At 37.8% G+C, this 21,235-nt stretch overlaps 1 protein-coding gene across 5 annotated transcripts in view; it reads right to left on the bottom strand.

Moving 5' to 3' along the window:
* Positions 1-21,235, bottom strand: part of NEDD4L (NEDD4 like E3 ubiquitin protein ligase) — a 138,131-nt gene that overhangs the window by 14,928 nt on the left and 101,968 nt on the right. For 2 of the 5 annotated variants that reach the window (XM_065747097.1, XM_065747095.1), the window contains 11 exons: positions 19,781-19,913; positions 18,369-18,545; positions 15,958-16,032; positions 14,020-14,079; positions 10,132-10,263; positions 9,555-9,674; positions 8,360-8,557; positions 6,839-6,916; positions 4,575-4,629; positions 4,429-4,485; positions 16-74 (listed from right to left, as the gene is read on the bottom strand). In XM_065747097.1, coding sequence (XP_065603169.1) covers positions 16-74; positions 4,429-4,485; positions 4,575-4,629; positions 6,839-6,916; positions 8,360-8,557; positions 9,555-9,674; positions 10,132-10,263; positions 14,020-14,079; positions 15,958-16,032; positions 18,369-18,545; positions 19,781-19,913 — 1,144 coding nt within the window. The remainder of the gene's footprint in view (positions 1-15; positions 75-4,428; positions 4,486-4,574; positions 4,630-6,838; positions 6,917-8,359; positions 8,558-9,554; positions 9,675-10,131; positions 10,264-14,019; positions 14,080-15,957; positions 16,033-18,368; positions 18,546-19,780; positions 19,914-21,235) is intronic. The other 3 variants (XM_065747098.1, XM_065747096.1, XM_065747099.1) reach the window with 2 other exon arrangements.

Here is a 21,235-nt window from a genome sequence, read left to right as displayed (position 1 = left end):
CACAGCAGTACTTACAGGGCCAGTAATTGCTGGGTTCTGCAGTCTGGGGTCTTCCCACTGGGTAATTTTATTATCTGTAAATAACAAAATAAATTATATAATTACTGCTCTGCTACCACACTGTGAATTTATGTGTTTCTTTTTCCCTACAAATGTTTTCCCTACTGTTTCCACAGCTTAGTATTTCAGGGTTAGAAAGTACTGCACTCACCCATCTCCATCAAAATCCCATCACACAGTTTAGTTGAAAAGACTCATTCAAAAATGCAAAAGTATAGAATAATCCAGTGTAATTACACTGCCTTCATTTCAACACCTGTAGTAGTAAACATGTTCTACTTGAAAATGATCTTGGATTCAACTCACACTAGAAACACACAGATTTCATGCCTGAGGGGAAAAGAACCCAAACACTTTGTCAAATGGTAGATGAAGTTTACTTATTCGACGCTCTGCATGAAGAGGGCCAAGGTTTAAGAATTTTAAGGCAGTCTGAATTTAAATTTGGAGGTGAAGGGATAACATCTCTTTGGAAAAGAAAAATCCTAGACATTGGTTTTAATGAAAAGGATATAACATCATTAAGTACACAGTTAGGGTGTAAGAAAAAATTCAGTTTTGACAAAGTAGATTATGGCAGTAAGGTAACAGAATTCAGTTCTTTTCATCTACAGCTTTCAAGAGCACCAGCAGCATTGTATGGTCATACAGTGAGGTTATACAGGACCACGGTGAAACTCTCCCTGCCTCCAGACAGCTGTTCCTCACAAGATTCTGAACACAACAGAATCACAACAGAATGATGATGTTGCAACAAGACAATGCTCCAAAAACCAAACTAAATGCCATCTCCAGTGGCAAGGATTAAGTCAGATTTCCTGCACTGGACGGGTAATAATAATACATCTCTTAGGTACACGCTTTGATTTATACACTGCACGTTAAAGGAGTAGTAGGGTTTTAGATTCTGCAATTCTAAGCTTGGGAATAAAAACACTAAGCTTCAAGAAAACTGTTTTTAAGTATACTACAGGTAAAAGCAAAGAGCCAAGCCCACTTATTTTAAAATAGCACAGGCATTTTCCATGCTCCTACAGTTGGAAAAGACCCCTAAGTTTTGAGGACTCCAAGTTATTTTTAAAATGGACTGGGTTTTGTAAGCTGGCACTGGCTAGAAGTTATTAAAAGAAAATTCAAAACCATCACAAGCACACTTCAGCAAGTTTGATTTCATATTAAATTACTGTTTTATTTTCCTTTACACTTTAAGTCTGTTTAGTGCTCGTGGCAATTATGGAGGAAGGCTGTCAGACCAACAGCTCCAGGAACCACATGCACTGCACAGCTCACTGCCTGATGCAGTCTGACTCCTGGGCTGGCCCCTTTCACCTGCTGCTTCTTGGCCAGACACATTACCTTCTGCAACCTTTACTGCTTTTATACAGATTCATTTTTTATACCTACTGACAAGTGCAAATGATAGTGGTTAATTTCTGTGGCATCAAAGGCAGAACTGGAGATGACTTAAAGAGAGTTTGCCCGTTCTCTCTTACTGCTCTAGCATATGTTTAAGAACTTGCGGTGTCACTGATCAATCACTGCCTAAGCAGTTTTTCAGAATATTACAGCAATAGGGTCTTCATATTACACTCTTCCATGGCTTCAATGTCCATACAATGAGAAGAGCCCAACTTGACCCATCCAAGCTGGAACTCTGGCTCAAGACTCCCTGTTTTACTGTATTATCCACAGTAGATCTGGACATCAAATTAACTCTTCTGCAGCACATTTTAAGAAATCTACCATCTCTCTTGATTCTTCACACAAACACAATACTCTCTCTCTTTCCTCACAAATCAGGCCTTTGGGCTTTGAAGGATTTCCTCTATTACTTTGGTTCCTTATGAAACAATTCACTATCTCCTTAAAGTTTGGGACTCTGTGCTTTATCATTACAGAAATTGCAGTGTTGATGAGGCCAGGAGGATTAACTCTGCTCTTATTTAAGATGCTCCTGCTGATACACCTCAGGATGAATTAACTCACATTCACTTGATATTTTTCGTGTCCTTTTCAAAACAAGTTCTGCTAATTATTCCTATTCTGAATAGTACCTTGCAATTATAAAACATGTTCACACTGCACCTACACCTCACCAGAATCATTCTGATTCCTAATCCTACTCCAATGAGCTCCTCTTGCCTCTCTAATGTTGCTCTTTTCTACTGATCTATTGAGTACATTCCCTCCAATTCATTTATCAGTATGCTGAAGAATTGGGGCACCCACTTAACACATCCATCCTTCCCTCAGTGAACCGCTACCAACTACACTGAACTTGGTTGCAAAGCCTTTGTGTTGTTCTTCATGATACCTTCTAAGATGTAGAACCTGTTTTCCTAGACAGCTTCTAAGAAATGAGAACAGTTTACAATCAAAATCTGAAATGTATCATATTTTCAGACCACTAGGTACCTAATAGTACCTAAATTATCTTTTTCATGCTTTGTTTTCTTAGTTCGTGGAATGCTTCATATCAGCTTGTGTTGCCCCACAGCATGGTTTCTTCTGTGCTGGCTGCACTGAATTTTATTACAGTTTTCCTCAGGGATGAGGAAAATGTATAATAAACCGGACAAGAGTATCAGATAATTATGCCTATTACCAATTAGAAAACATATCTGGGGAGCCAGAACATTAATAGCAGTACAAATGTTGAAAGTTATCTGATTCAGCTGTGTTCTAGTAACTAAACTGAGTACATTTGTTGCATCTTAACTAACTACTGTAGCAGAGAATGATGGGTAATTTATCACAGTGCTGGACTCCTGAGACTTGCATACCCATCCAGAGGAAGCCCAGTTGCACCACACAGCTGATTTCAGCATACGTTCTCAAGTTACCCATGAAACAGTTAAAACCATGGAGCTCTGCCACAGACCTAACATTAGGGACAAATGCCACTGCACTTCCTTACTGATACTGTGGAAAGAAATGCTACAGTGATTGCTAAAGCAAACTTGCTGAACACTGATAAACTGCAGTCTGCAGTCATCTGCTAAGCACTGAGCACAGCTTTATCACAACTGAGCTGCAACATGCCCACTGTAACGCCCCTGGCATCGCCCCTGCTTCTGGAGTCCCCTGATAGTAATACGGTGCTCACAATGAGACTAAAAGGCTATCTGTTAGAAGCAAACAGCACTGTCCACAAAAACAAAACCCAAAAAACAACCCAAAACAAAACTAACCCTGAAGCAAACAACTTTTATTGCAAAATTCTGCAGAAAAGCTAAAAAAAATTCAGATAGGGAGCAGAGAGAGGACTCAGATGCAAACACATCTATTTTTATAAACACAAAATTCTTTGAGGGAATGTATACCATCAGCACTCCATTTTTAGTTACTAAAGAACTCTGCAAAGCTGGGGATGTTCAGCAGATATACATGTATCTGAAACCTCAAAGATTTATCCTGTGACCCTTCCATGGCAGCAGTTTGGCATAACTTGCCAGATTTGTTTCCAAACATCTGTTGGTAGGAACAATTAAAAGTTACAGAAGATACAAAAAATGCTTCAGTGTTGATGTTTGGAAGAGGCTAATCTTGTTCTTTGTGGGGGTACCATTTCTGGTTTTTTTTTTTTTTTTTTTTTTTTTTTATTGGACATTATGTAAGCCATTTACAGGCAGTAATGGTTTAATAATGATTTAATGACACAACTACAGGTATGCTAGGATGTAACGCTACTGAAAGAGAAATATAATTCTGTCAAATACACATAACTGTTGAAGGTTTTTGTTCTCTTAGTTTTGCGTAGCAAATAGGCACTCTTCCAATTGTTTTGTGTTACCTGTTTCTGTGAAGGTCGACCTGTCAGCAGAAATACCCCATTAGAAAGACCAGCTTAAGTCTTCAGAAAAAAAACCACAAAAAAAACCTTCTCTGTGCTGCTTTGTTTTCATATGACAAAAACTAAAACAGTTGTTCTGAGGTGCAGTAATAAGACAAATCTACGCTGAAAAATCTCTTCTGCAGGAACTTTATTAACAGAAGAACTGAATAGAGATCAATGGGCTGGGTGCAATATAACATGCTGTAAATAGGAAATTAGATCAGAATCAGCGCTGCCACAAGACCTTCTCAGACGAGAAGAGAGAGAGTATTATCAGTGTTAATTTACCTACTGCCTGTATGTGGAGTTGTGGCCAGATGATCTTATCTCATTTTATTTTCTATTCCTAGTGTATATTTTAATTTATTGAAGTGCAAATAAGCCATGGGATCATCAACAACAACAACAAAGAGTCCAAAATATCAACAAGAACAAAAGAAACCACAAAGAAGAAATGTTAATGCTTCACAAGTCAGAGAGGGACAAAGCTTGATGAGCCAATTATAAGCAAGCTTTCAGTGAATATACAGTACCGTAGGAGGGCACTAAGTCTCTGGTATCAATGTCTCCACATATCAACACCTGGCTTCCTAAATGAAGAGTAAAATTATAAAGCTTTCACTTCGATATTTATTACCTCCCTTTGTCTAATTGCTGCAGTACCTGAGTGCTTACTTACTATGGTCTATATAAAATGTTCTTCCATCCAAATGTATTCTTTCCTCCCAACCAGGCTAGAAAAAGGAAAGAAAAAAAACAACAGAAAATAAGTGAAACACCACCACTCTCATACAGCGTAAAGCAATACATTATTCATGCCAACTTAAGTTGTCTGAAAGGTGCTCGTCAGGTAGAAAACACAGAAACAGGTGTGCATGCCAAGGACAAAAATCTGGCAAGATTCAAAGCATTCATTGTTTATGCAAGTGATTATATCCAACACAGTAAGTATTTTTTAAGGCTTTGAAGTGGAAATTTCTTGAACTGGAGTTCACACCCACTTCCTACTGCAAGAAAATGAACTCAAAGAATAGGTTGCCTGTCATTTGTTAGGTGCATGAGTTTCTCCTTTTCTTCCTGAAACACCTGTGGGTTATTTACTGTAAATATTAAGAGTGGGACAAGGATGTCTCACCTAGAGTTCAATTCTTGCTTTTTTCTCCATTCCCTTTTCTTGTCTTCCAAATGATTTTAGTATCAAAAGGAGAACACATAGCCACTGCTAGTACATGCATTACTGTCTGATCTAGTACTCACTCTACCTACAAGCTGTTCGCCAGCTTCAGCCTTCCACTAAACACAGATTATTTCATTTCTGTCTTTTTAAAATTACTTTTCTTCAACTCTGCAGCCATCACACTGGGAAGAGACTGTTTACCAGCGAGTGCATTGATAGGATAACGGTAATGGCTTTAAACTAAAAGAGGGCAGAGTTAGGTCAGATGTGAGGAGGAAACTCTCTACCCAGAGGGTGGTGAGGCCCCAGCACTGCCCAGAGCTGTGCTGTCCCATCACTGGAGGTGCCTGAGGCCATGGATGGGCCCTGGGCAGCCTGAGCGGGGGAGGCAGACAGCCCAAGGTAGGGGTAGGGGGGCTGTGAGCCCCCTTCTAGCCCAACCATTCCATGCTTCTAGCCTCAGCCAAGAATGTCTTTTTTAATCTGTCATTAACTATGCATTATCAATAATGAATGTCAAGCTACTTTCATCTCATAGTACCTTTTTACCTCTTGGAATTAACATGCTAGGTTACTCTTTTTCAGTGCCTCCTATCTAACAAACTTGTTGTTGGAGAAAAGCTATGAAAAACAGTTACTTCCATAGTTGTTTTCCTACAGGCTCCACTACTGCTGTATTCCAATCAGAAAATTCATTGTAATAACATGCTCAAGTGAATATAGTCCTTAATCTAATCTGTACTTTGCGATATGGCCCTGACAAGTTGCCTACCTTGATTTAGATTCAAGGCATAACTTTTTTTAACCAAGACCAGGACAGGGAGATGTTTGGATGTTTCAGAGGATGTCTGTGCCCCTCATGTGAGGCAAACTTTTTTGCCCAGAAGCAGTGCTCACTCTGGTCTGCTGACAGAGTGATTCTTCCCTGTAAACTGCAACCCAGCTCAATGCAAAAACTCACTATTCAATCAGTGCAAAATTGAAATGATTTAATATGCCACATATGGTGCAATGGGAGGGCCACCTTTCCTAAAGGTATAAGTGTCTGCAGACATCATGTCTGCAATACCTGCTGAGACTGCTGGTGACAACTAGTGTTTTACTGTCACTGTGGTTTCCAGAGCTGCAAATGCAATTTCAGTGGTAGTTTTCCAAAACATAACACTGTTAACGTGTGCAGCTTAGAAAAAATGCCAACTTTCATAGGGTATCCTCTGACATAAAGATATAGCTACTGAAAAAGCTTTGTTTGATATGTGTAAGTAACTACTATGCAATGGTTTACCAATATGACAACAAAGCCTTTGAAGCTAATACAATTGTTTTCCCTGCAGAATATGGAAGTTTCAATCAAAATTCAGAACTGATTTAGATTTCTGAATGCCAGTGAATACTGGTACAGTAACAAAGTTCACTTTGAGCAATGTGCTGCTTTTTTTTCTTACAGAGGTTAATTATCAGCTAGTTAACCATCAGTTATCTAAAATCACATGTTCAGAGATATAAACAAGGTAAGTTTTTTCAAAGCTCCAGCTTCAGATAAACAAAGAAATGTTTAATGGCTTCAGAAATACTATGGACTAGCTGCAGAGCCTGACTCATTCCCTGATGAGAATTGTTCTGTTGTTACAAACATTCCTTTAGGATCTCCATAAAAGTGATGAGAGCATACAGTATGCATATGCATACAATATAAGACTGCAACAAAAGATCAGTGCTTACAAGATAGCAGGAATATACACAAATACATGCACACTGTCACTTACAGGAAGAGGACCCAAATCATTGGGATTCAAAGAAGCCTTTGTTCTCAGATGCACTGGAAATTTCAGTCGTGGATCTTCCTATAACAGATACATGGAACCACAAATCCAACATCTGCATATGAAGTCATACCCAGAAGTAGCTGGAAAAGCCATCTTCCTACCTTAAAATTATTGTTTAACTTCTATGTTTCTGAGAATAAAATGCAAAACCCAAACATATCAAGTAATAAAACATTTCACATTTGGACTTGCCACATACTTAATATGTGTTATTAATATATTTATATTAAGTTAAAAATATAAATAATAATTTTATATTACATTGCAACAGCTTTTTTTTTTTTTTATGTTAAGAGGCAGTGTGGGTAAGACCCTGATTCTATTAAGGGTGTTCTTTTAAGAGCCCTTTTCTTATGAAAGCATGCATTCCTCTAAGTGCCGTTTAGGGTCACCTGTACATTTCTGGCTCTCAAAACTTCAAGAAGTTAAGACATCATATCACAAAAAGGTTGGACAGTGATGTAAATGGGCTTCTTACATTTTTACAAATCCACGGATACCACATTAGTGAACAAGAAATACAAAAAAGAGGCAAGTAAAACAGGTCACAGAAGATAAAATTTGGAGGGACACTGACTGAGATTTCTACACATAACCTACCCACATGCATCTGGGAACATGATTAAGAGTCAGCATTAGAAATATTTCCTGTAAAATAGTTGCTACTGGGAATCTGAATAACATCTAAACAATTTAAGTTCCATGCATATTTAAATAGTGACATGAAATGCTGAGTTGGCTTTGACCTTTTTTCCTAGTTTAATTTTTTCCCCCACTTACTGATTGAAAATGTAGAATGAATTGAAAAACAGACCCCCACAACATTAAACAAATAACAAACAGGATTCTGTTCAGCAAAGATGAACATACGTTATATTAACAGAAAAGAAATTCAAGAATTTAGAGTCGTATGTTTGGGTCGTGGTTAGACTCATTGATCTTTGGGGTCTTTTCCAACCTGAGTGATTCTATGATTCTATGAATTACACACAGTCTCAACCTAAACATCAGTCCGAATCTCCATCACACTGTATGCCAGTAAAACCCAAATTTGAGGGATTGAAAAGATAATACTTATATGCAATGGTTTGCCAAGCATAAAGAGATCACACACAAAAGACAAAATGCTTCTGTATGGTACATGATACATAAATCCACCAAAAGCTATTTTCAGTGGATATGTACAAATAAGTCTCCTTTCTCTGAGTGTAGCAATGGCACCACTACAGCCTCTGTATGAAATCTGCTGTTTCAGACATGTGGCAACTGTATATCATGGCGTGGAGAATTCAGTCTCACTTCATTCAGCTTTATGAAACTTCAGACTGACAAATCCCTCAATTGGAACTTGAATCTTAAATACAAGACCAATGCCAAAGCAAAATAGAGGGTCAACAGCCTGGAAAACAGAGCAGTAAAGATAAAAAACATGTGAAGTTTGTTATCTAAAATTCTTCTTACCCAGGTAGTAGTTTTAGTATTGTGATCAATGAAGAAGGGCCTGCCGTTGGGTGCTATCCGCATCTCCCAGCCAGGAGGGAGGAAGCTCTGTGCAACTTTGTGCTGTGGTTTAGGAGAGTTGTAGGGTGAGGGCTGCGGAGACTGTGGGTTGGAAAGGGTGTCCTTCACGGCTCTGCGCACAGGGGAGTCCTTCATGCCCTGAGGAAATGGACGATACAAGGATTTGCCAAATGACACTTAATAAAGGATACAGAATACAACAGCAAGCAGTTTTTCATTCCAGATGCAATTCATACTAGAATTAAGTGCTAGCATTGATTTCCTTGAATGCAGTAAGTCCTCAGTAATCAGCTACTCCCCATCACTCACTAAAGTTTTGCTTTGAAGGGCATGGAGTTCTATCATTTCCCTGTGCAATGGTAACGTCCGCTTGATTACATATTTTTCTGAAGCTGGTCTGTACACGTCAACGTTTCATTTTAAAAAGGAAAAAATACAAGCATTGCTTTGTATTCAACGGTGCAATATATGTTATTTTTACACAGGAGAATATCCTAAATGTGAAGTGACATTACCCACTTCTTAATGGATCGCCCAGCTTCAGAAAGAACATTTACACATGGCCTTAAAACAAGTTCATAAAATAAATACAGGTTCAGACTTCTTCTGTCAGCTTGAAATTATGGATTTTCAACAATTTGTCCTGGGGAAAAGGCACATAAATTATATACCATATTGAAAGAAAAGGAATATAAAACTTAATCAGTATCTCAATTCCAAGAATTCTCAGTCAGTTGCAGGGATTATTTTAAAAGTTATCACCATCAAAATAAGCTTTTCAGCTGAAGAAATATTTCTCATTTTATACAACTCTGGCACTCGAGTGACAACAGCCCATGTTTCAGAAATGCACAGTTTAAGTCATAGCTGACCAAATCACACTACCATGTGTAAGACAGACGATTCATTCACATTATTCAATGATCAAAGTTAAGCAACACTACTGCATGAAGTAAAGATTTAGACAGAAAACTCTCAAAAGAAAACAGCAATATATTATGTTAAAATTAACAGCAAGGGTGTTACAACAATAACAGTGCTATGTTGTGTAACTAAAGGGGAACTAAAAAGTTATAAAAGTAACCAAGAGAGAAGTCAGATACAAGAGTTCTGTCTTGCTAACCATGTTTCTCACCTCAAGTGGAGCAGACAAGGTGACTGTGGGTGAACTCAGGCTGCGGGGTCGTCTGATCTGGGGTTCACTAAGATGGTTGTTGCTGTTTGCTGCTGATCCAACCATGCCATCTTCTGCAAGCTATTTCAGATGCAGAAAAGTTAGCCAGTCATCAAGATCACAAATAATCCAAAGTCAGGGCAAAAATGATGTAAATATTTACTATTATAGTAGTAAGTAATGTGTCAAGCATGTTATTTAATTTTAATCCATTGGAAGGATACATAATATATGGCATTATTAATTAAGCAAAATAACTTTCAAATTAAAATCTAAATACACATTTGCCTTTATTAATTAGTGCCTGGTACCTCTCTGAAAACACCTTCCCTTGCAGCATCAACATAAACTGTAATAAAGTTAAGAGAAGCATCAACAAAAAAAATCCCAATTGTATTTTTCAATGATTATCCTGTATTGTCATGACAATACTTAGCTTTCTTTTTTTTAATTCAGAGTTCTAACAAGCTGCTTCCACTGCAATTACACATAACAGATGTTAAATGTATGCAATCTAAACAGAGCAACGTCTCCATACCTGCATGATGGGCCGTGTCCAGGTTGTGGTTCGATTGTTGTGATTGACATAGTAAGTACGGCCCTTGGCATCCTTTCTTTCTTCCCAGCCTGAAGGCAAGCCCGGCGTGGTGTGGACATAGGCCACTGAAGGCTGTTCAATAAGAAATTACCATATAGTTATTTTTTTATTAGCTTGACAATTAACATCTGTTCTTTGAAAAGAACATGTTTGATGTACATCATTCTAAAAACTATCAAACACATGGAAAATGTGGCCTGGGAAATCATAATCTCTTCTTCAAATTCCTCTAGGTCACATCACAGTTTCTCACAATACATCTTTTGATTCACCTTTGCACAGACTCAGGCCTCTTGTTCGAAAATCAGTTCAGCTTATATCCCCTCAAACTTTTTAATAGGTTTGTTATGTATAACGACAAAAAGAAATCTTGCATTTTAATCATTTTCTCTTAAAGCTGATTTTTCCCTTTATATTAGCATGGATAAGTAAGAATGGAAGTGACTGCATTTTCCAGTCAAGATCTCTCTAGTTCTGACCTCATCTCGACCTGACCTTGACTTGATTGCAGCAAACTGCTGTAGGCTTAAGAAGTGAAATCCGAACATCTTGTTAGTTACAAACATTTGTATTCAGGGTTAGGTGTCCTAAAGACACAGGATACACTCAAAAACGGAGCCAAAACTTTAGAAAGAAAAGAGTGTGCTTTTCGAATTTTAAAAAGTTGCACAACAAAGACATTGTTGTAAAGAAAACATACAGACAATGGGGCAAAAGGCAGCAATTGTCATTTGGCAAATTATGTCACACAATAATTATGCTACAAGAGATGCTGTCTTCTGTTGTTTCTGTGGGGAGCAAAATATTCACTAATTTAAACAAGTGGACATTTGTTTCTGGAACACACAGAGTAAAAAAACAGCGTACAACAGCAGCAAAGCCCGTGGAGGACAAATAGCCTAGAAAGAAATTCTAATACTGAACCTGTCTGCATTTGAAAGTGCATCTCAGAAAGGGAAGATGCCCAGGGAGCCAGATAACAATTCCAGACTCATTATTCATGTGCTTAAGCTCTGTCACTCTCTAGTTTGGGACTTCTTCCCTCTGAAGATATCACTTGGCTGTATTGCCTGTATGTTCTGCAGGACAGCATTCTTTCTCTTTAATTAAGTATCTCGTCAAGGACTTGGCAGGTGCAAGGTGCTGTTCAATATCTGCACCTTGCTATTTGGATCAAAATGCATTTATGTACTCGGTTCAATCAACTGATTAATCATATTAAAATCAGAATTTTATAATGCTAGACATCGCTCTGCCTTCTTCAGCAAAGCTGCCTTCATGGCGGAAGAATGGTGAAATCTAAGCGTCCTCATCACATGTTGCAACAGAAGTGTTGAACTTCACTGTTTTATCATCTGTGCATAGTTTCCTTCCTCATCAGTCACACTCCCTCTTCTGGAGCCCTAGTTTAACCACTGCAGACATGGGGATTTGTCTTTGTCTAGCACAGTGACAACACCCACAATTTACAGTGAACAAAGGTGACTGTTGTGGGATTTTGACTATTTTACCCACGCCTAAAAGAAGGCTTCTGTTTCAGATCTATTTCATGCACAAAGAACCTGAGTGCGGGCAGGAGTTCAGCAACACAGGCAAAGTACTCTGGTAATGATAAAACTACTGAATTTATCTTTTCACATGCTGTAGGGAACCTGCTTTAGCACTCGGTCTGGTATTGATGATCTCCAAAGGTCCCTTCCAATCCTTATCACTCTGATCCTGCAAAAACTCAGTCCCACATAGAATTAACACACACATGTCTCTGAGCTCTTAAATTCCCACTGCGAATGTGAACTGAAATTTGTGAGAGCTTTTGGAGAACACTTGAAAGGTAAAGCAGCTGGGGAGGAAAACAGAGCAGGTTAGAGCAAAAAACTGCTGCGGAAGAAGTCTTAAAATTATCAAGCTCTCTTGCAGAAAAAGGATGCTGGAATATGAGGCAGTGTACGTTATTAGGGGATGGAAGATGTTCAAAGAAGACCATTCACATTTTTTTGCATGATATTTAAATAGAATCAAGGGAAGAATTTGTCAATTACCGAATACCTCCACGTTTTGACTTACAATGCAGACTTACAAGACCATAAGAAGTATTTCACCACAACTAAGGCAGCTTGGATAACCACCTCTCTGTTTCCCCAGGCTCTTAGCTTCATTCACCATACTAACCACAAAGCAAAAAAAACAACAAAAACTCTTTCAGTGTCTTATAAACAGTGGTTTGTGTGGTATGATCATTCTATTTAAAAATATTAATACAGTGGAAACTACTCCTTAGAGATTAAAAATGTGAGTGACACTGCACAGCAGGACATGGTAACTCCTTAGGTCTCCGAAGACTCTCAATAAATTCTTTTTCTGTGCTATACATTCTTTGCTCCAGCAAAGTGATTTACAGTAATCTTTGTTCCTGCTTTGAATTCTTCAGAGCTCTTCCCAGGACTCTTGCTTAAATCAGTAAGTTTGCTTTTTAATAGAGGAGTATAGTTGACACAATGAGCTGAGAGCCATCAGATGATCAATGGAAAGAAGTTAGAAAAGAAAATGAATGGGTTAGAAAGTTGATGTGCTAGATTAGGAAACAGAAAAAAGAAAACTGATAAGAAAGCTAAGTAATATCCTCTGAAACAAACTCCAATTTACTAATTTCCCATGAAGTCAAATGTTGAAAAGCGCTATTTTCCCACTTGTTTCAGTTCACATAGCTGATGGACAGTGAAAAGGACACTGCCTTTCCCAAGACCATTCTAACAGTTGCCAAGCTATTAATTGGTGGTCAATAAGGACATAGTAATTGGTTTGAATACAGTCCACAGACCGAGTTTTAATTAAAAATTAGATAATTAAGGTAACTGATAGGCTGGGTTGTAATAATACACCTTCTATTCACGTTATGATGCCATAGTGCAAACGATCAGCTTTGAATGACTCGGTGCTGGGAGTATAGAGAAATGCCAGAAAGATGCTCTAGCTTTGTCACCTGATCTTCCCTTTATCAGACTATCAAAACAACTCCAGCTGCCTTTCTCCTTCCTGGTCACTGGGATAATGAAATCAACTATGGGATCTGTAAAACAGGAAGCTTGCCCTTCAGTCTCCCTGCCATACAGTAGATACCAGAGTAAAAGATATTCTACCACACAGAATAGAAATGTGGGGGATTTACCAAGAGGCTTATTTGTCAGCCTCAGTCCAATAATGGGAATTAGAGGAATTCTGAAGGCAAACTGAGCTGACCCAGAAACTTCAGTATTGACAAATTCTATGTCTACTTTTTTTATGTTGCTGAAGTGCAAAAAAAAAAAAGTGGCAACCTTCGAAGAACATGTATCTAGACTTAAGTGCAAGAATTCAAATATAAGTCCTGAGCAGTTTGTGGATTTGGGTTTCAGAGTATAGATGCATGCTGAAGATAGCAAGGGGTAAGGTCCCATTAGTTAAGCTGCAATAAACTCACATTTAAACAATGAAAAAAGCATACATATATATATATGGTATATATATATCCCATATATTAAATATGGGATAGGGAAGTTGAAGTCAGCTTTAGCAGAATTATCCAAAAATATTAATATTTTGTTTTAAGAAGTATAATCAACACAAGATCATATGTCAACAAAAAAAAAAAAAATCAAGCAGGATTTGCAAGAACAAAAAAAAATTACGATCTGCAGGAACAAAACAGAAGTATGCTCCTCTGACTATGAAAAACAGGTAAATACAAATGTCAGTTATCATGTCGCCGCTCTGCAAAAAAATGTTAATTACTGTACAAGACCTCAATCGATCCACATTTAATTTAGAGATAGCGTTGGATAAAAATATTACCGTTGGTTCCTCACCACCTGTGACAGTTGAAGAACGAGCTCTCCTAGATGGGCCACTCGGCTGTTAAATGATAATTAATGTTACAGATAAGTATACTTGGTAATGAAGGACATACTTTACTCTTACATCTTTAAGAATAAGGAATCATCTACAATCTCAAATGTATTAAAAGAGAGAATTACACTGAGATAATTTTTAAGATAATGTATTAAAAAAAATAAGCCATCAATTACAGATCACAAGTTAGAACTTCATAGAGAAATCACCAAAGGAACTAATGTGAAGAGTTCTGGTATACAATACTGTATGAGCAGTGTTAAGGATGATATTGCTAAAGATGACAAGGCCAATCACTCTAAGTGTAAATGTGATTAATTTAGAAACAAAACAGATACATTCTGATTATCAAAGAGTGCACAGAAATAGTTAAACCTAAAATATGGAAATGGCATTTCAAATTTTCATTAAGGATTAATACAGTTAAAACCAGCACAATTTAGAAAGAAAGTATGGATTTAGTTGCTAGAAGATAATTAATCATTAGTTCAATAAAGATTAAGATCAAGAAACATCCCTGTAATAGAGCAATGATTTCAGTTCTTCAGCTAAATAAATGAATGTTCTGCAATAGTAATCTGAAAGATGGATCATGACAAGGCCCATTATGGCTGCATGAGGTAAAGAAACTCATACTCCATGAGGCAATATTAAATTAAAAAGCAGAGGACCTCTGGATCAGACTTTAAGTGCCAGTTTCATCTAGTATGGAGAGAAGACAGTTAAAGCATAATTGTACTGCAAACCACACCACTGTTCAGCCAGAGAAGGAAGTAAATACTCCAGAAGCACTCTTTTGAACAATAGCCATTGCATGCAACTACAAGCAGCAAATGTAGAAACATTAAACATCTAGAACACACAGATAAATCAGAACAAAGAGAAAGGTACTATGAATACAGTAAATGCCTACCCAATGAAAACAAAAAGAAACAAAGGAGAGACATCGGCTTTAATAATGAACTTATCATTAACTCCCTACTTAATATTTCCATGGTAAATTTGTGCAATCTTTTTTTGTATGTGGATTGATAAGTAACACATTTCTAATAAAAACTGTGAAAAATAAAATAATAATAATCCTAGAAGATGCTCTCTAGAAAAATAACATTTTAAAGTATATTATATTATTTTGGAATAAATATATTATAAAAGAAAATAAAAGTTGTCTCCTGAGAGCTTGCCACCTTCACTATCCTCATACTGAGGTTGTGGGGCAAAATATGCAGAACTATGAATAGGAGTGAAAGAGTGCATTGTCACAGTGTGAAGAAGAATCTTTCTCTTTGTGTCTTTCTCTGTCTCAAGAAGCTGCTTAAATAAAAGCACAGAAGAAGCCGCTTGCTTCAATGACTTCGATGAAGAAATTACAACACATGCAATAATGTTTGATTCTCTTCTAGAAGGAATGTACCAAAAAGGCTTCTTTCAAGTGCAGCTGGCTAAAAGAACAACCCTCTTTAATGTTATACTTCAAAATTCTAAGTAAAATCAATTTACAGGGCTAAAAGACACCTGATTGCAGAGTCCTGTGGTTGCTACAGTTCCAGGCACACACAGTGCTACTGCACTCTCCCACTCTACCTGAAAACACTCCTAGAAGGTTTTCTCTCTCTCCTTGATATATCAAGTGTTTAGAAAACTACATTTCCGTGTTAGATAACTGAAGTCAGACTCAGGTGCAAAACTTTTTTTTCCCTTATGGAATTCCTCATTGTACTTCGTGATCTGACATTTGGTTTTCACAATGATTTGGGATAGTCACATGACTGTGCTGGTAACTAAATCAGATCTGCCTAGAACTGATGTAGGAAAAGATACCATTCAGAATCAGATGATGTTCAAATATGAAGAAATAAATAAAAGTTAGCTTTCATTTACCAGAGATAGTTGAGACTGTTCAGCGACCGTATCTGTTACACTGCAAGATCTCAATCTTGAGGAAGGATCTCTTTGCTGGAAAAAAAATAAGAAAGTGTCTTTAAGTCAAGGTATATTAAAATAAAGGGGTTTTATTCAGTGATTTTACTTTTCTCACATTTAATCCATACCACCACCAAAATATATATGTAGTGCCTGTTTTAGCACTTGTATAGGAACCTGGCTAGCGGGGAAAAGCTGAAATTCTCAGAGCTCCATTACAGACTGCTGCCATATAGCCATGTTCCAGAAACTAAACTGAGAAAACTAAAGTGACTGGATATATGTTTTGCACTTGCCTTCGGTGTCCAAGTTACATTAACCTCATCTAAGAGAAAAGGATAGGGCATCATCCCATTTGGGAAAACACACAGGAAAATTAAAAGACATAGAATCAGCAGTAGAGAGAAAGATTAACTCAGGATGTAACAGGAAATGAAAACACTGTGGAACTTCTGAAAACTATTTTCAAGTATTTTTGGAAGACACCTTTGAAAATTTAGTGGGAGAACAAGCAGTGTAAGGAAAACATACAACTTCTGGCTGAACACTGTCAATATAGTCCTTGGAAAATCAAGGATTAGACAAACATTAACATCAAACATTAGAGCTACTGAGTTTCCACATACAGCTTACTGCACTACGTAACCCTGGTATTTGTTCCCTGCATGTGGGCACAACAGGATGCCAATACCACAAAGGATGACTATGTGGTTCTGGTGCTGATGACATCCTGAGTCCATGGTGGGAAAGCAGTATGCCCTGCAGAATCTTCACTAGGAGCTTCGCTGAGATCAAAGTACCTCTAGTTTTAGCCTACAGCCTGTAGATCTTAAGCAGGTTCATGCAAATCCAGTCTTGATTTGGGCTTAGGAAAAATCCTGGGTCAAGAGATGTCAAGCAGACGTATCTTGTGTTTAGCTGGCAGTGCCAAACCCCTCCTACCACCTTGCTCAATCCAAATGATGCTCTTGGATGTCTCTTTACTATGCTTATCAACCTCAGAACCAGGCAGATTTACAAGCCCAGGAGAAGCTCTGCTCATTCACATGGAAGCAGCTCAGAGTTAAGCACTGGATCAGGCCAGTGAGCTCTCACAGAGGCCAGAGCTGTGGGAGCAGACTTCACAGACACAGGCTGCCCTGACAGATCCTCTAGGGCTATGCACTGAACTGTGCTGACCCACTCAGTCTCCATGTGCAGACAAAGTAATTTCACAGCTGTTTCATTTCACTCCTTTCAGCATCTCAACACCCTCTTCAATGGGTAGTGTAACACAGACACTAATAGCTCTGACAATTTCTTATTTTGCTAGTGTGGTCTCATTAAAATTTGTATTCCAGAGATAAGTAAGATGTTACTTAATGGTTCACAAAAGAGCTAGTTTGTACAGAAATATAATTACTGAATTATTTTAATTAAGATAATTTTGTAGCTACACCACTTACTACTTTCTAGGTACAATAAATTCAGGCCCTGTGAAGTGAAGTTCTACTGAAACCTGCAGTTATCTACAGAAGCATACTTTGTGCAGATGGCTGGCAATCAGAGCTATGATTTGCTGAACTAACCTCTATACAAAATTCAAGTCATTGTTTATATTGCATAGTTGTGAAATTGCACCTAATCAAGACTATTTGATCAGAAAAAGAGTAAGTGTGATTACTTGTCAGCTGAATTGTGAGGTACCTTAATTGCACACACCAAGGAAATGATTAAAACTCAACACAATGTTCTGTTTAATATTTACTGTTGTTTTTTTTCAATAAAAGAGACTTAAGACATTTCCACAATTGGAAGTACAGTATCCTTACTTTTTGTGGTATCGTAAGAGTGTCACACTAATAGGTAAACACACACCCATAGAAATTGCATTTTGTTCTCACCTCAAGTAACCTGCTGTGGTTCTCCAGACAAGTTATCAATAAATCCACAGAGCATTTCACTGTAACTACTTCCCTTCAATTCTAATCTTTTGTTAGTCTTGTAACAGTTAACCCAGTAAACCATGAGGGGTTTGTAAAATTCTAATACGAGACATCCTTCAGCATAAATATGCAGAGGTAAACACCAAGCTTTTGAAAAATCAGCACATAATAAAATGGATTATGTTTGGAGCAGCATTGTCTTTTCACTTTCCTTAGGAAAGTCCTAGATTGATATTCTCTAGTATTTTCTTTCACTAAAGGTATAAGAGCAGCTCTATGTTCTATGGTGAAATTGAGCTGAGTTTTTTTTTCAAGATGCTTTTAACAGCATATTCAGTTTTTCCAAAGACCAGCAATGACTACTCATCCACATGAACAATCCAGGAATATGGCTAATGAGAATCACAGTAGGAAAGATATATACAGGAGCAGTGTGTCACATACAATCAAAGAACTCAGCTGTTCCCCATTAGAATCAGGAGTGATCTGAAGTCTTCTGCTCAGTTCCTCAGATAGCTCCTGAGGACTGGTACGGGATATAGGAGATGCAGGAGGTGGTGGCAATGACAAGCTTAAGGAATCCCCACTTGCACTCGCCTCCTCTGAAATGGCTTCCCAAGGCTGGCAAAAGAAAAGAAATCACTTTAACTGTTTAAAGTCAAACCAAGCCTCCCTTTCCCCTGTGCATTCCAGCTAACCACCTCATTGTGGCAAACACAGGTGTGACTGTCAGCACTAATATTTAGAGAAATAAACTAACCCCTAGAATATATGAACATCTATTCTTCTCAGTACAAATCAGTCGATGGGAAAAGATAGTTTTCTTGTTGTCTTCAAAACAGACTTAAAGTGGTGATGAAATGAGGCTTTATGATTCAACACAGAAAATGATGCAAAGACACGTAAAAATCAAATCTCATTAAGTAAATGCTATTGGAAATTTTATTCAAAATTCAGCCTTGCACACTTACTACAAACTTATAAAAAAAACCTGACAATTTTAATTTAGAATGGAATGTGTAACACTATTCATAAGAATCTGTAAATCAACCATTAACAGATGATGAGTGCAAAAATAACCTCAGCACTCTATTTGCAGCTCTGCATACCATTCAGTAAACCAACACTTTCGTGAAGAACTTTACCTGTGACTCAAACAATAAACATTCCTCAAGGCTGAATGAGATCAGAGCTTTACAAAAAAGTAGAAGTCTATTTTTATTTTAACAGTCTATTTTTTTCTATTTTCTATTTTTATTTTTTCCTCTTTTCCATCTAAATCAAGACATCAAAGAGAAGTCAAACGAACGGCAGTTCCATTTGGTACATTTCACTTCTTAGAAACTTGTCTCATTATTCAAAGCAGAATACTGACAGTGCTTCATCTACTCAGAGATAACAAGCAGCGCTTGCAATTACAAATGTTGTAGCATTTACAAGGTATTTAATATTGTGCATACACTATCAGCCACCTGCAAAAGCATGTGTACATGAAAGTACAACTATCGAGGTTTCTTATTGTATCTCTGGTATACTATTCAGGTGATTTCCTTTAAACCATGCAAAACCATTATTGTTCATGGTGTGTAGTAATTAGCTTACAAAATGGGAAACACTTGGGCCTGAGGTTAGTTAAATTCTCAAAGGGTGGTAATGCACTGGAATAGGTTGCCCAGAGAGGTTGTGGATGCCTCATCCCTGGAGGCATTGAAGGCAAGGCTGGGTGTGGCTCTGGGCAGCCTGCTCTAGTGGTTGGCGACCTTACCCACAGCAAGGGGTTTAAGCTAGATGACCTTTGAGGTCCTTTTCAACCCAGCCCACTCTGTGATTCTATGAAAAGCAAGACCTTCATGTACCTCAGGAATGTCTCCAGTCTCCATAGGTTCTGGTTCCAAATCCTCACTAATGTGTCTTCGAGAACGAAACCGCCTATGGGCTGCTTCATGGTTTATTTGTCTGATATTGTTATCTGAATCAGAGCCCACATCACTGCATAGTTGGGAAAAGAAGTGAAGCAGGAAAGAATGAGAAACAATAAATGTTAAACTCATTAATGCTTTTGATTATAATACAACATACATTACTCCTGCACATGTCAGGCTTCATAAACATGAGGCAACTTAATCCTTTAATCCAAATAAAATAAAACCAGAAGCATTTCATGAATGTCACATAAGACTAGACATTAACACACTTTATACATCAGAGTTGTTAAACCAGAAAAAGTTCCCACTCTAACATGTTAACCCCTTATAACTTATCCTTTCCCATGATGACCAGAATCATTCCTGAAACAGAGATTTCACTTCTGCCCCTCTCTTTATGCCAACTATTGCTTTTCTTTTTGCAACAGCCAAAACTATCATGAGCTTTTACAGGCTGCAACCACTAGTTCAGCTCACACCAGCAGTGGTTGTAATGGAAAATAACCCAAATTCTCTTAATAGTGTCCCTTCCTGGCTTGTGCAACTTCCCCCTGTGCACATCTCTGCATCTCTGTGACTGTACTCAGTGGGCACAGGAGGTTGTTAAAAGGCAGTATTCCATTTAAACCTCTCCTTCAGTATGAGGGACTGTAGAATTTAAAGAAAATTACGGTCAGAAAACATTTATTTGGGAAAACATTTTAGTAGAGCACATTTCAACAGCCTACAAGACAAATTACTCAGCTGACAGACTGCAATATTTTATCGTAATGAATCAATTAGTATCTGAGTTACTAGCTTCAAACTGAGAGGCCAGCACTGCCTATTCTACTACCCCATGAGACCTTCCACTCTTAGTGGTTTCATAAATTTACAAAATCAGAATCATTTAGTTTGGAAAAGATGTCTAAGATCATCAGGTCCCACCATTAAAACGTCACAGTCAATCCTACCACTAAACTATGCACTTAAGTGCAACATTTGCACCTCTTCTAAATACCTCCAGGTATGGTGCTTCAACTACTTTCCTGGCCAGACTCCTTCGATGCCTCAGAACCTGTTCTGATAAGAAATGTTTCCTAATACCCAACCTGAATTTTCTAGCAACATGAGGCCATCAACTCTCGTCCCATCATTGCTACCTGGGAGAAGAGGCCAGCCACCACTCACCACAATCTCCTTTCAGGAGTTGTAGAGAGCAGTGCAGCCTCCCCTGAGCCTTCTCTGCTCCAGACTGATCCATCCCATTCCCACATCTGAGAAAAAGTAAAAGCTGCTTAATAAATAACATTTAAAAAAAATAGTTCAAAACCTGCTCAACAAAACCCAATTAAATTCTTAGATAAACACATCAGATAAAAAGAATGAACAGTTAAATATAGAAAC

The sequence above is a fragment of the Cyrtonyx montezumae genome, unplaced genomic scaffold (assembly GCF_038088225.1).
Source record: "Cyrtonyx montezumae isolate F1298 unplaced genomic scaffold, pur_monq_1.0 scaffold_41, whole genome shotgun sequence".
NCBI lineage: Eukaryota > Metazoa > Chordata > Aves > Galliformes > Odontophoridae > Cyrtonyx > Cyrtonyx montezumae.
The sequence above is the reverse complement of the archived record's forward strand: the minus strand, read 5'-3'. Positions and strand labels throughout refer to the sequence as shown.